This window comes from Lutra lutra, chromosome 16 (assembly GCF_902655055.1).
Source record: "Lutra lutra chromosome 16, mLutLut1.2, whole genome shotgun sequence".
Lineage (NCBI taxonomy): Eukaryota > Metazoa > Chordata > Mammalia > Carnivora > Mustelidae > Lutra > Lutra lutra.
In genome coordinates, this window is record NC_062293.1 from 14282282 (window position 1) to 14298328 (window position 16047).

General features: G+C 37.1%; 1 protein-coding gene across 1 annotated transcript in view; it reads left to right on the forward strand.

Annotated features, from left to right (window-relative positions):
* Nucleotides 1-16047, forward strand: part of SMURF2 (SMAD specific E3 ubiquitin protein ligase 2) — a 119492-nt gene that overhangs the window by 54210 nt on the left and 49235 nt on the right. Inside the window, exons 2-3 of the mRNA XM_047707159.1 lie at nt 7452-7490; nt 14740-14848. Of these exons, the coding sequence (XP_047563115.1) occupies nt 7452-7490; nt 14740-14848 (148 nt within the window). The remainder of the gene's footprint in view (nt 1-7451; nt 7491-14739; nt 14849-16047) is intronic.

Genomic DNA, 16047 nt, shown 5'->3' on the forward strand with positions numbered 1-16047 from the left:
TTAATATTTATTGCATCTGCATTTCTGCAAATGGTTGTCTCCAATCACTTCAGATTGGTTGCCTCAAGTCAAAGATACTAACGGAGATTTTTGCAAAATTTAAAATTGTTTCTTGAGAAAACAACAAAAAAGGGTCATTGATGGCATAATATTTGAATTATACCTGACCTGCAAGCTCTGAGGGCAAAGTACTGTTTAAATACTAATGATTATTTAAATAGTATTTAAATACAGAGTACTATTTAAATACTATTTAAGTACAGAGTATTTATCCTTGTATCTGCAGAATCTGTCGTAGCACTTGGCACAAAGTAGTTCCTTAGAAAATGGTGAAAGAGTGAATGATTTAGGGGGATGCCTGAGTGGCTTATTTGGTTAAGTGTCTGCCTTCAGCTCATGTCAGGATCCCAGGGTCCTGGGATTGAGTCCTTCCTGCATTGGGCTCCTTGCTTAGCAGGGAGCCTGCTTCTCCCTCTGCCGCTGCTCCCCCTGCTTGTGCTTTTTCTCCCTCTCTCAAATAAAGAAGTAAAATCTTTTTTTTTTTTTTTTTTTTTTTAAGATTTATTTATTTGAGAGACCTCACAAGTAGGCAGAGAGGCAGGCAGAGAGAGAGAGGAGGAAGCAGGCTCCCCACTGAGCAGAGAGCCTGATGCGGGACTCCATCCCAGGACCCTGGGATCATGACCTGAGCCGAAGGCAGAGGCTTTAACCCACTGAGCCACCCAGGTGCCCCATAAATAAGTAAAATCTTAAACAAAACAAAACAAAAAACAATGATGAACTTAGAGGCCAATCTAGAACTCAGGTGGAAGGATAGTTCTGAGGAATGTTTTAAGGATATTCTGGAATGGTATTAGGAGGGGAAGAAATATATGGGAAGACTTAATCATATTTGTAAAAAGATCACTTTGGATCCATTGTGGAGAACTGACTGGAGTGTTGAGGCTTGAGGCAGGGGACTGATTGGGGGACTGGTTGTGGTGGCCTAGATTAGTTGATGGTGGGCTGGACGAGGGTGGTGGCATTGTTAATAGAAGTGGACAGATGAAGGATATTTGAGAGGCAGATTTGATTAGAATCGGTATTTGCCAGGAGGTGGGAAGGGGGAGGAGTAGTGAAAGTGGCTGTGGAGGTTTTTGACTGGAGCAGTGAGGTGAAAAGCAAGGTTATTTATGGAAAGAAAATATACTGGAAGAGCAGTTTTTGGGGAGGACGAGATGGTGATTTTATTTTGGGGCCCTGTGTAGATGTGAAGTTTAGGAGAGAGTTAAGATTGGGTCTTTAAATTTAGGTGTCACCAGAATGCTAAAGGCCAGGTATAATGTATGAAATGTAGCTCTTCATATTTATTTTTTGAGAGGGGAAGAAGAGCTTTGTCAGTCTGTTAGGCTATGAGTTTTCTCCTAGGAAAAATGTGGGTTCTTTCCCCAGAAAAGTACACATGCATATAACAGTTTATGTATAATTCCAAAGATGGGCTTCTGTGCTCCTCAGGTTATAGAGTAAAAGAAGAGGATCTAGGCCAAAAATCCTGACAAACCTCAATTTCCATGGGCGGAGTATAGGAAAAAGATTAAAGAGGTTTGAGAATGAATTTTATGCCTGGTATAAAACCAGGTGAATGCGTTGTTGAACAGAAACCAAAAGAAAAGAGGGGTTCCAGAAGCAGGAGTGATGGCAACTGCTTCTCAGGGGTCAGGGGTGATAATGAATGAAAGTTGTCCATTGGATGGATTTAGTAATGGAAAAGCCATGTAAGGGAAATAGTGAGCAAGAAAGCGAAATTGCAGTGAATTAAGGCATTAGTGGGAAGTGAAGAAGTGGAGTCTCTCTAAATTTACTTGTTCAGAGTTCTTATGTATGGATGTTATACTTTGTCAGGTGCTTTTTCTGCATCTGTTGAGGTGATCATATGGTTTTGATCCTTTCTCTTGTTAATGTGATTAATCCTATTGATTGATTTGTGAATATTGAACTGCCTGCCCCATGTATCCCTGGGATAAATCCCACTTGATTGTGGTGAATGATTTTTTTAAATACAATGTTGGATTGGGTTTCCTAATATGTTGTTGGGGATTTTTGCATCTCTGTTCTTCAGAGATAGTGGCCTATGGTATTCTTTTTATATAGTGTTTTTGTCTGGTTTTATTTTATTTTTTTAAAGATTTTATTTATTTATTTGACAGAGAGAGATCACAAGTAGACAGAGAGGCAGGCAGAGAGAGAGAGAGAGAGAGAGAGAGAGAGAAGCAGGCTCCCCGCTGAGCAGAGAGCCCGATGCGGGACTTGATCCCAGGACCCTGAGACCATGACCTGAGCCGAAGGCAGGGGCCTAACCCACTGAGCCACCCAGGCGCCCTTTGTCTGGTTTTAGTACCAGGATAACACCAGCCTTACAGAATGAATTTGGTAGCTTTCCTTTTGTTTTTTGGAATAGTTCGAGAAGAACTTTTCTTAAAATGTTTGATAGAGGGGTGCCTGGGTGGCTCTGTTGTTAAGTGTCTGCCTTTGGCTCAGGTCATGATCCCAGAATCCTGGGATCCGGCCGCATGTTGGGCTCCCTGCTCGGCAGGAAGCCTGCTTCTCCCTCTCCTACTCCCCTTGCTTGTGTTCCCTCTCTCACTGTGTCTCTGTCAAATAAATAAAAATCTTTTAAAAAAAAGACAACTGGGGTTTGGTATGTATAAATAAATAGATGGAATTCACCCGTGAAGCTGTCTCGTCCTGGATTTCTGTTCTTTGGAAGCTTTTAGATTATCATCAAAATTTGATTTATTTTGATTGTTGTTAATTTTATCTGTTCAGATTTTCTATTTCTTCCTGATTCGGTGTTGGAAGCTTCTTTGTTTCCAGGAATTTATCCATTTCTTCTAGGTTGTCCGGTTTGTTGGCATAACAGATTTCATAATATTCTCTTATAATCCTTTGTGTTTCTCTGGTGTTTGTTGTTATCTAACTCCAGGATTTCTTATTTTATTTATTTGAATCTTCTCTTTTTCTTGATGAATCTGGTTAAAGTTTTATCCAGACAAAATACAATAAAATTTTGCTTATTTTTTTTCAAAGAACTAGCTCCCAGTTTCCTTGAGCTTTTCTCTTGTTTTTTTTTTTTTTTTCTTTTTTGTTGTTGTTGTTGTTGTTTGTTTTTTAGCTTCTATTTCATTGATTTCTGCTCTTTATTTCCTTCTTTTGGAAGACTTGGACTTTGTTCTTCCTTTTCTAGTTCCTTTACATATAAGGTTAGGTTGTATGTTTATTTTTCTTATTTCTGGAGGTCGGCCTGTATTGCTATAAACTTCTCTCTTAGAACATCTTTTGTTGCATCCCAAAGTTTTGGACTGTGTATTTTCACTTTAATTTGTCTCCATGTATTTTTTAATTTCCTCTTTGATTTCTTGGTTGACCCATTCATTATTTAGTAGCATATTATTTGGCCTCCATATTTTTGTGTTCTTTCCAGACTTTTTTCTTGTGATTGCTGTTATGTTAGGAAAAAATACATATGATTTCAGTCTTTTTGAATTTATTGAGCCCTGTTTTGTGACCTAACTTGTGATCTGTCCTGTAGAATGTTCCATGTGTACTGGAAAGCATGTGTATTCAAATGAAATGTTCTGTGTATACCTGTTAGGTCCCTCTGGTCCTGAGGGGGGAAAAATTAAGAACTTTTCCTCTAAAATCAGGAACAAGACAAAGATGTCTACTCTTACCACTTTTATTCAGTATTAGCACTGAAGGTCCTAGCTCCTTGCTGCAGCAATCAGACAAGAAAAAGGAATAAAAGGTAAATTGGTAAGGAAAAAGTAAAACTTTGGCTATTTGCAGATGACATGATACTATATGCAGAAAATCCTAAGGATTCCACCAAAAAACTCCTAGAACTGATAAATGAATTCAGTAAAGTTGCAGGATAAAAACCAATATACAGAAATCCATTGCATTTCTATACAGTAATGATGAAGTAGGAGAAAGAGAAATTAGTAAAATAATCCCATTTATAATTGTACCAAGAAGAATAAAATACCTATGAATAAACTTAACCAAGGAGGTGAAAGACCTGTATTCCCAGAAACTGAAAAACACTGGTGGAAGAAATTGAAGATGACACAAAAAAATGGAAAGATATTCCATGTCCATGGATTGTAAGAACCGATATTAAAAGAATATATATGCATACTACCCAAAGCAATCCAAAGGTTTTTTGCAATCTCTATTAAAATACCAACATTTTTCATAGAACTAGAACAAATGATACTAAAATTTTTGCGGAACCGCAAAAGACCCTGAATAGTCAAAGCAATCTTGAGAAAGAAGACTAAAAATGGAGGGGGTATTACAGTCCCAGATTTCAAGATAAATATACTACAAAGCTGTAATAATCAAAACAGTATGGTCCTGCCACAAGATAGACACATAGATAAAAGGAGCAGAATAGAGAGCCCGGAAATAAACTCACACTGATAATGGTCAACTAATTTGTGACAGTCTCTTTAACAAATGGTGCTAGGAAAACTGGGCAGCCACATGCAAAAGAATGAAACTGGGCCTCTTTCTAAAACCACATTCAAAAATAGAGTGGATTACAGACCCTAAATGTGAGACCAGAAACCATAAAACTCCTGGAAGAAAACATAGACAGTAATTTTGACACTGACCGTGAAAAACATTTTTTCTAGGTATGTCTTCTCAGGCAAGGGAAAGAAAAGCAAAGTTAAATTTTTGGGAGTATACCAAAATAAAAAGCTTTTGCCCAGCCACAGAAACCATCAGCAAAACAAAAAGGCATCCTACTGAATGGGAGAAAATATTTGCAAATGACAGATTTGATAAGGGTTAATATGTAAAATATATAAAGAACTTATACAACTCAACATGCAAAAAACCACAAATAATTCTGTTAAATGGGTAGAGGACCTGAATAGACATTTTTCCAAAGAAAACATGCAGATGGCCAATAGATACATGAAAGGATGCTCAATATCCCTAACCATCAGGGAAATGTAAATGAAAACCATAATGAGATATCACCTCATACCTGTCAGAATGGCTGGAATCAAAAGGACAAGAAATAACAAGTGTTGGTGAGGATGTGGAGTAAAAGGAATCCTCATGCTTTGTTGGTAGAATGCAGCCACTATAGAAAATAGTATGGAGGTTTCTCAAAAAAATTAAAAAGAGAATTACCATATGATCTGGTAATTCCACAACTGGGTATTTACCCAAAGAAAATGGAAATACTAATTTGAAAAGACATATGCACACCTATGTTTATTACAGCATTATTTACAATAGCTAAGATATGGAAGCAACCCAAGTGTTCATTGATAGATGAACAGATAAAGATGCATGATGGAATATTACTCAGCCATAAAAAAGAATGAGCTCTTGCCATCTGCAACAACATGGATGGACCTGGAAGGTTTAATGCTAAATGAAATAAGCCAGAGAAAGATACCATGATTTCACTCATGTAGAATTTAAGAAATAAATAAATGAACAAACAGAAAAAAAACAACCCAATCAGATTCTTAACAAACTGGTGGTTGCCTGAGGGGAGGTAGGTGGGGAAAGGAAATAGATAAAGGGGATTAAGAGCGATCCTGATGACCACTGAATCATTATATTCACCTGAAACAAAGATAACGCTGTATGTTATTATACTTCCATTTAAAAAAATAATTAATGCAGGTATAAATGGAAATAAAATAAAAAGCAATACTTTAAAAATAATATGAAATATATATTAATATATATTGGTAGTTAACATTTAAATAATACTGTGATAATAAAAGTTCTGGATCCAAAAGAAAAATGGAGTCACAAAATATAGACAGTTCTTTAAGTAGTTTCATTATGAAGGAGAAGAGAGAGGATGATGTCTGGAGGGATGTTTAAATGCTGACAAGGATTTGTCAGTAGAGGAGATGAGAGACCAGGTCCCTGAGAAAGTGGTGGGTTGAATATGAGATCCAGAGCACAGGAGGAGGAAGGACGGTGTTAGACAGGAGGGTGGACATTGTAAGTGGAAGCAAGACAAAAAGAATGAGTATCAAAACATGTTTGTAGGGTTAGTGATAAGAAGTTGGAGAATTCACATGTATTTTCTGTTTCTCTAAAGTAGGATGTGAAATAATTTCATTTCTGGAATCATAGGATCTTGGTTAAAAAAACTATTACCACATCAGTCCTGAAGATTATAATTTGGATTCATGGATGTGTTGTATATGTATTGATCCTGAGTATTCTATTCAGTTTATGTGATGATAACAAAGGCTCAGGGAGAAGTTCTTTTAAATCCAGTTTGTGATTTGGTACTCTTAGTTATGGCCCTTAGTTTTCATGATTGAATTTTTACATTTTTAAAAAATAAAACTGTTTCTAAGACAGGGTCCAAGAAACTGTAACTAGTAAAGCAGTATCTTGTGCTTACTTAATAACTTTTTTCATTTGCCACTCAGATCTGTCTTCAAAATGATTTTTATTTGAACTTTTAAAGTGATTATATTTTGACTTATTGCCGGTTTGTTATGTTAAATGAACTTTAAATAGTTGTAATTAATTGAACAGACCATTTAAACTGAGTAGAAGGGGGTAGAAATTAACCAAACATTATATTTACAGATATTTTATAAATTAGAAACATGTGGAAATTGATATTTTCCCTTCACTTGTAATAAGTTTGAATTAAAGAAGTTAAGTTTGATTCAACATAAGCAGGAATTTTTAATTAACACATAATCACATACAATAAAATTCACCCCTTTAGAGTGTGCAATTCAGTGCTTTTAAAATATTGACAAGGTTGTTTATCCATCTCCATAAAAATAATTTAATACAAGGTAATACAGAGAATGTGAATTTGGGATATCTAGCTCAGTATATTAACTTTCAATTTTTGGTAGATATAATAATCTGTCTTGTCACTAGCTGATGATTTAGGAGAAGGTAATTTATCTCCTGTAAAATTTCTGTGGAGTTAGATGAAGAGTAAATCACAGAATGTTATTTTAAAAAAATCTCATTTATATCAAGAAAGCTCTATCTTATTTATGGTACATACAAAATTATGATCAGTACAAAATCATTTCATTTTAAAAATATGTCAACCTGAATTTACATATTTCCTTCTTAGAACTGTTTTCCCCTTTCACCAAGCTCCTCTGAGATAAATCTTGATGGAAGATTGATTGGAAGTCGATCTTTATTAGAATATCAGATTTATAAACTTTCTGGCCCTCAGCTGTTACTGGTGATCATTGCTGAAGTTGCAACCCTGGTTCAGCTGTCTTTTGCTAGTCTTTAATAAAAATTTGTGATCATATTTCATACTTTGCTGTAGTTAGAGTTTAATTGTTGTTCACTGGTGTTTTTAGTGTTTTAAAATGAACCTTTTCACAGTGCAGTCTTAACCATTTTAATTCTTTCCATGTATTTTTTTGTTTCCTTTACAGTACTCTGTGCAAAAAACTTGGTGAAAAAGGATTTTTTCCGTAAGTAAATTAACTTTAAATCTTGTATGTTGTATGTAGACTTTTTGGATAACATTTTCAGAATTGTCTGGCTTAGTGAGTTCTCTATTAAGAAATCTACTCAGTACTGTTTTATGAATGCTTTGGTTCAGAGCCTTTTGGCAATACTTTTTTTTTTTTTAAAGAGGATTTTGTGCCTTTTTTAGCTTTAGTCCCTTTCCTTTTATCTACCCTCCCACATATTTGTGTGAAATATGTGTAAGTGTGTCTATGAGGTATGTGTAAAGAATATTGAAGGTGTGCATATAGTACTAGGTTTCTAGAAAAGTAGAGATTATTTTGTAAACACTGCTTTTTCTTTTCTAACATTTTATAGGAAATTTTATTCAGACAGTCATTCCTTGGAAAGTAGAGAAGTCATTCAGCCTGCTTGGAATTTCCAGAGTGTGTAGGAAAGAAATCTCTGCCACATTCGATCATAGATGCTCTGTGTCTCAGACTCCAAAGCAGACATTTGGTTCCCATATTTGCAAGTCTCTTTGCCAATAAGTTGTCAAATTTTTTTGGTGGCTTTATTTAGGATTAAGTTTTGTGAGGGAGGATTGGGAAGAACCCCTCCCATGCGTTTAGAATCTTTACCCTGTATAATACCATATTTCATAATAGCTTTAAATTACTGAGTAAAGAAAATTCAAAAATATATAAATGAGTAAAAATTATACAATTTTTAGTAAAGAACTCTAAGCCAATAAAATTTTATATGTAAAATATTTGAAATTACAAATTGAGAACTTTCATTAGATTTTAAAATTCAAGTTCTGCCATCCAGCAAAAACTAGCTATATGTGCTAATTTAATATGATATTACTTAATTTTCAGGGGTTTGATTAAAAGAATTAATAAGCTCTTGATGCATTTTAAAATCATACTTAATTCATTTCACTTGAAATTTTCTTTTAAAATTTCTAGAGAAAACCAGAATTAAAGTTTGTAAAAGAACATCTTATAAACCTTTCTGTCATTAGAAAATTTTCTGGTGTCCGTGTTTATATGGGAAAGGAATAAAATAGGATAATTTGGGACATAGTTAAGAAAGTTTTAAGTAGTCTCCAATTTATGCACCATGTGCCCTCCACGCTACTGCATGTCCCAGCAGCAGAGACCACTGGCCTCTCTCCATGCTGCCACCACATAATACATTCGCAGGCTTTTGCTGAACTACCTGTTTCATCCCTGTCACTAATAACCTAGTAACCTATGTATACTCTTTTTTCCCTTTTTTAAAAAAAATATTTTATTTATTTGACAGAGAGAGAGAGAGAGAAAACAAGCACAAGCAGGGGGAATGGTAGGTAGTGGGCTCCCTGCTGAGCAAGGAGCCTGCTATGGGGCTGGATTCCCAGGACCCTGGGATCATGACCTGAGCCAAAGGCACCCGCTTAATTGACTGTGCCACCCAGGCAACTCTCTTTTTTACTCTTCTTAAAGGTTGGTTTGAGGTAGGATTTATTCTAGTAGGACTGCAGAGTGGCAAATAGGATCAGATAGGCAAGTGACAAGGAAAAAAGGGAGGAGAGTGAGGAATTGCCTACGCTTACAGTTGCTTCTGCGCTCTCCGAGACATCTGCCCTGGTTTTAAAGATAAAATCTGTTTTGTCTCCCAACCTTCCTTCCCAAGTTTGTTCTTGCTTCCAAAGTCCCAAGACACATCTTCTCCAGTAACTATCCAGATAACCTTGTCTCAGTTTTCTAAGAAAATCTAGAGGAATCTTGCTTTAATTTTTGATAAACCTCGGAGAGCCAATTATCATCACTTATTTGATCTTTATCTGCCCTTAAGTTGTAGGTAGGAAAAGAAGAAGGAGTTCCTTCTTGAATTCTTTCTCTTTTTCATTGGTGTAGGTGTAAATGTTAATAAAAATTCTTAAAGAATTGTGAATTTGCTCCAGGGATAAGAAAATTAGGGGAAACTATGTGATTATATTTAAAACCAGAATGGAAGAAACACTTGATGGTTCTGGAAAGGGAAATAGGAAAGCCAATCCTGAGACCTTCAGAAGACACTCAGCCAGGGGTGGGCCATCTCTCGGGTTCACAGTGGGAACAGCCTCTGCTGTGGTAGATTTACATCTTTTGTCTGTTTATAAGTTGAGGGTTGCCCACATTAATTCCAGAGAAAGAATTATGATACTCCCTAAATCTCTTAATGAAATTTGGGTGGCAGTGTCTATTGATCAGAGTGCAATTATCATTGACACCAAAATGTAAAGTGTTTGTAATGAGGTTTAAATCATGTTGAATGAAAAGAGTAAATTTTAATATCAAGCTTGACTATATAGACTGATGAACTACGTATGTGTGTATATATTTAATTATAGGAAAAAAATACAAAGCCAAGTGTTGTAATTTGTATAATTTGAGATAATACTATTTATCTTGGGTATCTACCCTTGCTAAAAAAAAGTTTTGCTAATTCATTTTTTAGAATTGTTTGCAAGCTTATTGGCTTTAAAAAATAAGTTCCTTGGGTGCCTGAGTGGCTCAGTGGGTTAAGCCTCTGCCTTTGGCTCAGGTCATGATCTCAGGGTCCTGGGATCAAGTCCCGCATCGGGCTCTCTGCTCGGCAGGGAGCCTGCTTCTCCCTCTCTCTCTGCCTGCCTCTCTGCCTACTTGTGATCTCTGTCTGTCAAATAAATAAAGTCTTAAAAAAAAAAGTTCCTTCCCTTTCCCCCACAATTTTAGAAGGAAAAGTTTCTCAACATATAGGAACATGTAGAGAGTTTTATAGTGAATATCCACCATCTGGATTCTACCATTAAGTTTGTCACATACCTGTTTATCCATTATCTGTTTTTTAAAGCAGGTTTTCTTTTTTAAAAGATTTTATTTATTTATTTATTTGAGAAAGAGCGATTGAGAGGGAGAGAGAGAAACAGACTCCTTGGTGAGCAGAGAGCCTGGTGCAGGGCTGGATCACAGCATCTTGAGATCATGACCTGAGCCTAAGGCAGACACTTAGCAGACTCAGCCACCCAGGTGCCCCAAGAATGTTTTCATTTGTATATTTTTTTCTCTTTTATGCAACATAAATAAATAAAATATTTGTGTGTAAGCTATTGTGTTAAGGTGCTGTATGTAAGGGCCAAATTGAAGTCACTCGAAACCAAGATGGTTGGTGATTTCCCCCCCCCAATCAAAAATTAAAGCTATAGGGGCACCTGGATGGCTCACTTGGTTGAGTGTTAGACTCTTGATCTCAGATCTTGATCTCACGGTCATGAGTTCAAGCCCCGAGACTAGGCTTCATGCTGGCCATGGAGCCTACTTAAAAAACAACAACAGCAACAACTTTGTTTTCTCTGGAAAGTAGCACACTTCTAAGTTGAAGATTTTGTTTCATTATTATTTGCAGTCCAAGTACATTTGTATAGCGAAAAAGTCTTGAGCTTTAGCTATTTTTATATGACTCAGAAGTGATGGGGATAATTGAGAAATTTTTAAAAATACAGAAACTACCTTAGCCGCTTTATATTTACCACTAGGGGTCTCACTCACGCCAGAAAGCTTGATAGCTTTTGACTACTTTATAGTAACTTCGCTCTCAAGTTAAGTTTTTGTGGAGTAATATAACCAGGTAAGTTGAAATTTAGGTATTTTTGTTGTTGTTGTTAGGGTATAGAGCTTGTATTTTGTATTATTGAACAGAAGAGAAATGTAGGAGGCTGGGACTAAGAATTTTATATTTAAGGATTTGGAAGCCATATGTAGTGATTTGTGTGGAAAAGTTTTCCTTAGTCTATAATTGTATAACTGGTTAAACATCTAAAAGGAAAGCTCGAAATGTGGTTTTTGTTTTGTTTTTGCTTACAAACATACACTTATGTGTTTTTTGAGGTAGTAGAATCAAAACAAGATAGAATGGATTCCTTCAGGAGAAAATACTTAATGTTATCGAGGGCAGAGGGAAAAGTACTTTTCCATTAAACACAGTTAAAAATGATTAGGTATTATTGAAATACTATGAGTATGTCTTGTACATGATTTAAAAAAACTAAAAAGGGGTGCCTGGTTGGCTCAGTCGTTAAGCATCTGCCTTCAGCTGAGGTCATGATCCCAGGTTCCTGGGATTGAGCCCACCCTGGGCTCCCTGCTTAGTAGGGAGCCTTCTTCCTCTGCCAGCTGCTTCCCCTGCTTGTGCTCTATCTCTGTGTCAAATAAGTAAATCTTAAAAAAAATATATATAGTTAAATATATCAATACCCTAACTTCCCAAGTATCTTCTTAAATACTTGACACTCATTAATTTTGGTCTTCTCTTATTTGAAGTTTACAGATCACAGAATCATAAGAATTGGGGAACTGACAACACAGTTTCTGGCTGCCTTGAGTCTTGGGACATTGGTATCTTGACTTAAAAAAAAAAAGGATATCAGAATGTAGATATCAAGGTGTACAAGTTCTTTAGTTATCAAGACTTATCAACATTTTGTTCTAGTATTTTCAGCTGTCCATAGGAAATCTTTGCTATCCCCAAATATGTTTAATGCCTAAATTGTCATTTTAAAAAAATATTTTATTTATTTATTTTGATTTTTTTTTTTAAGATTTTATTTATTTATTTGACAGAGAGAAATCACAAGTAGGCAGAGAGGCAGGCAGAGAGAGAGGAGGAAGCAGGCTCCCCGCTGAGCAGAGAGTCCGATGCTGGGCTTGATTCCAGGACCCTGAGATCATGACCTGAGCCCAAGGCAGAGGCTAACCCATTGAGCTCTGCATCGGGCTCTCTGCTCAGTGGGGAGCCTGCCCCCCCGCCCCCGCCTGCCTCTCTGCCTGCTTGTGATCTATGTCTGTCAAATAGATAAATAAAATCTTAAAGAAAAAATAGTTCTACCTTCTCATTTTTCTTTCCCCCCAAAAGACCACTCTTCTCATTGTTACTTAGGGCTGAAAACTGTAGTGTCATTTTTTACTTTAGTTTCTTATATACTCATTTATATACTCATTAGATCCTCCAGAGTAGCTTATTTCACTGTCACTTTTCTTTTCATGTGACTTCACTAGTGCAGAGTTTACTTACCTTACTGTTCTTCTATCCTACTCTGTGGAACTTCCAACAGCTTCATAGATGTTCTCTGCACCAATCTTTCCTTCTCCCAGTCTACCCGAATACCACTAGTGAAAAAACAGGACCATGTGTTTACAGCCAAGCTTAAGAACCTAAAGTGGCTCCCTGTTACCTGTTTCAGTCATTTTCTGACTTTCAAGCCTCTCTTACCAGCAGTATTTGCTTTTACACATTAGCATAGACGATTTGGTTAGACTCCTCAGAGCCCTTCAGATATTGTCAGTATTGTCATACCTTTCTTGGCAATCTTCCTGTTTGTCCTTTAAAGTACTAGTGAGTCCCATCTCCATATACTCCCCCCGCTTTGATTAACTGTTCAAACTCCAACTGTCCTCTTGTTTTTCTGAGCTCTTACTTGTACTCACTGTTGAACTACATAGTAGATGAGAGTATAACATAGCATAGTGGTTAAGAGCATGAAATCAAGAATCAGATATATGTGCTGCATGGCTTTAAAAATCTAAACTTTAGACCCTGGCTCTGTCATGTGCTGTTTGTCCTTGGACTAGTTAATTAATCCTCTTGTGCCTCAGTTTCCTTATCAGAAGAGATTATAGTGGTATTTACCCCATTCGATTATTGTGAAGAATAAGAGATTGAATGTAAGTAAAGCATTTAGAATAGTGCCTGACATAGTGTTTAAAGTGTTTTCTTCATAGTCAGTACGAACACTTGTTTATTCTCAGGTTCACCTCTCCCACACAACATTTTTTTTTTTAAAGATTTTATTTGTGACAGAGAGAGAGAGTCAGAGAGGGAACACAAGCGCTGGGGAGCTGGAGAGGGAGAAGCAGGCTCCCCACTGAGTAGTGAGCCTGATGTGGGGCTCTATCTGGGACCCTGGGATCCTGACCTGATCTGAAGGCAGATGCTTAACGACTGAGCCACCCAGGTGCCCCATCCCATAGCGTTTTTTAAAAAAAGATATATTTATTCATGTGAGAGGGAGAGAGCGAGAGTGAACATGAGCTGGGGGAGGGGCAGAAGGGCCTCCTCGGGCGGACTTCCTGCTGAGTGCAGAGCCCGATGCAGGGCTCAGTCACAACCCATGAGATCATGACCTGAGCTGAAACCAAGAGTTGGAGGCCTGACCCACTGAGCCACCCAGGTTCGCCAACCCATACACTAACACCCCCCCACCCCCACCTGCCATCCTCCCTGTAACCTCGGCATATTCTTATCTCCCCAGTTAGATAGTAAGATCTTTTAAGGTAGAGTATCAGATTTTTTAACTCAGTTTCTCATCACTCATGGTAGCTATCAAAACTTTCTGGCTAATTTGATTTCTCTGTAGCCCATGTTCTTATGTGAAGATCTTTAGTAAGCTCTTTCTTTAAATGCTACTAAGAGGGGCGCCTGGGTGGCTCAGTGGGTTGAAGCCTCTGCCTTCAGCTCGGGTCATGATCCCAGGATCCTGGATTGAGCCCCGCATCGGGCTCTCTGCTCAGCGGGGAGCCTTCTTTCTTCTCTCTTAATCTCTGCCTGCCTCTCTGCCTACTTGTGATCTCTGTCTGTAAATAAATAAATAAAATCTTAAAAAAAAATAAAATAAATGCTACTAAGAGAGACCATGGGAAGGCTCTCAGAGAGCCAGGAATGTTTTAAGCTTCCTGGGGTCAAGGTGCTGGTAAAGATCTATAAAAACTTCCACATTTTGAGGTAACCTGTAGGCTTTGGTAGTTTAAGCTGAGAATATTTTGAGATAGGAGCAAGAGAAAAAGTGTAGCTTTTGGTATTTATTTATTTATTTATTTATTTATTTATTTAAAGATTTTATTCATTTATTTGTCAGAGAGAGAGAGGGAGAGATCACAAGTAGGCAGAGAGGCAGAGACAGAGGGAGAAGCAGGCTCCCTGCTGAGCAAGGAGCCCGATGTGGGACTCGATCCCAGGACGCTGGGATCATGACCCGAGCCGAAGGCAGCCGCTTAACCAACTGAGCCACCCAGGTGTCCCAGCTTTTGGTATTTAATATAGAATTAACTTTAATCTTAATTTTAAAATGGACCACTTTCATTTATAGCTAAATGTTCAACTTTTTATAAAGAATGGAATAATCTTTTGTTTTGTAGTAAGTAGTGAGCTTATCTATTTTCCATGCCAGAATATACTTTAATAAAAAAAAATTTTCCCCTTTTTTCACAGGACTTCCTGATCCATTTGCTAAGGTGGTGGTTGATGGATCTGGGCAATGCCATTCTACAGATACTGTGAAGAATACCCTTGATCCAAAGTGGAATCAGCATTATGACCTGTAGGTTTAAATGATTCATTTGCAATGAAACTTAGAATCAATATTATTTGATATAGTCTTTGAAAAGAATCTCTGAAAGTGATCAGAGTTTGATCTGTAGTATAATTTGGTCTTCACAGAGGGACACAAAACCTAATGGAAAGGTTCTTTGTCTTATTGATAGCTGGTTGGTTTTGAAAGACTAAGTGCTGCTAATGAACCTATGGAGAACAAAATGCATGTGCGGCTTAGCGCCCCACCCCATCTTTTTTCAGTTAAGTAAAGGTATTAATTTACTTTTGGCCAATTATGAGTAATAAACAAGAAGTCATAATTGGGATGCACTCGTAGGCATTCTTTTTGCTTTCGCAGGTTGCTTTTATTTTAATCACAGTAGTATATGTAACTTCCTAAAAAGGCGCATAATACTGTAAGGCTTTTAATGGGAAGATGCAGTTTACTGTCCCATTCTTATCCTTGATTCCCATTCTCAAGGTAACTACTTTGAGTAACTTCGACTGGTTATTCTGGTATTTTCTTCTGTTCATGCTTATTTTATACATCTTTATGTGGGGGGGTGTGGGAGGAGAGATGCAGAGAGAGATTTAGTATATATATACTTATAATTTTAGGTATTACTTTTACATTTCCTACCATGTAAAAAAAATTAAGCTTTTACAACTGATCTCTCTCATCCCTACTCCCACAATACTCACAACACCCAAGTAGCGCTTCTTTCTCCCAGTCCCCAGTATAGTTATGTGAACCTTTTTGGTTAAATCATTGTTCTGTATTTATATTACTATGATCATGTAAATATTCATAATTGAGTCTTGTGGTGTGCAATGGTTACACTTCCTTTTTTTTAAAATTTAAATTTTATTATTTTTTTAAACATATATTTTTATCTCCAGGGGTACAGGTGTGTGAATCGCCAGGTTTACACACTTCACAGCACTCACCATAGCACATACCCTCCCCAATGTCCATAACCCCACCCCCCTCTCCCAACCCCCCTCGCCCGGTAACCCTCAGTTTGTTTTCTGAGATTAAGAGTCACTTATGGTTTGTCTCCCTCCCAATCCCATCTTGTTTCATTTACTCTTCTCCTACCCCCTTAACCTTAAATTTTATTTATTTATTTATCCATGTTGCATCTCCTCTCCCTCATATCAGGGAGATCATATGATAGTTGTCTTTCTCCGATTGACTGATTTCGC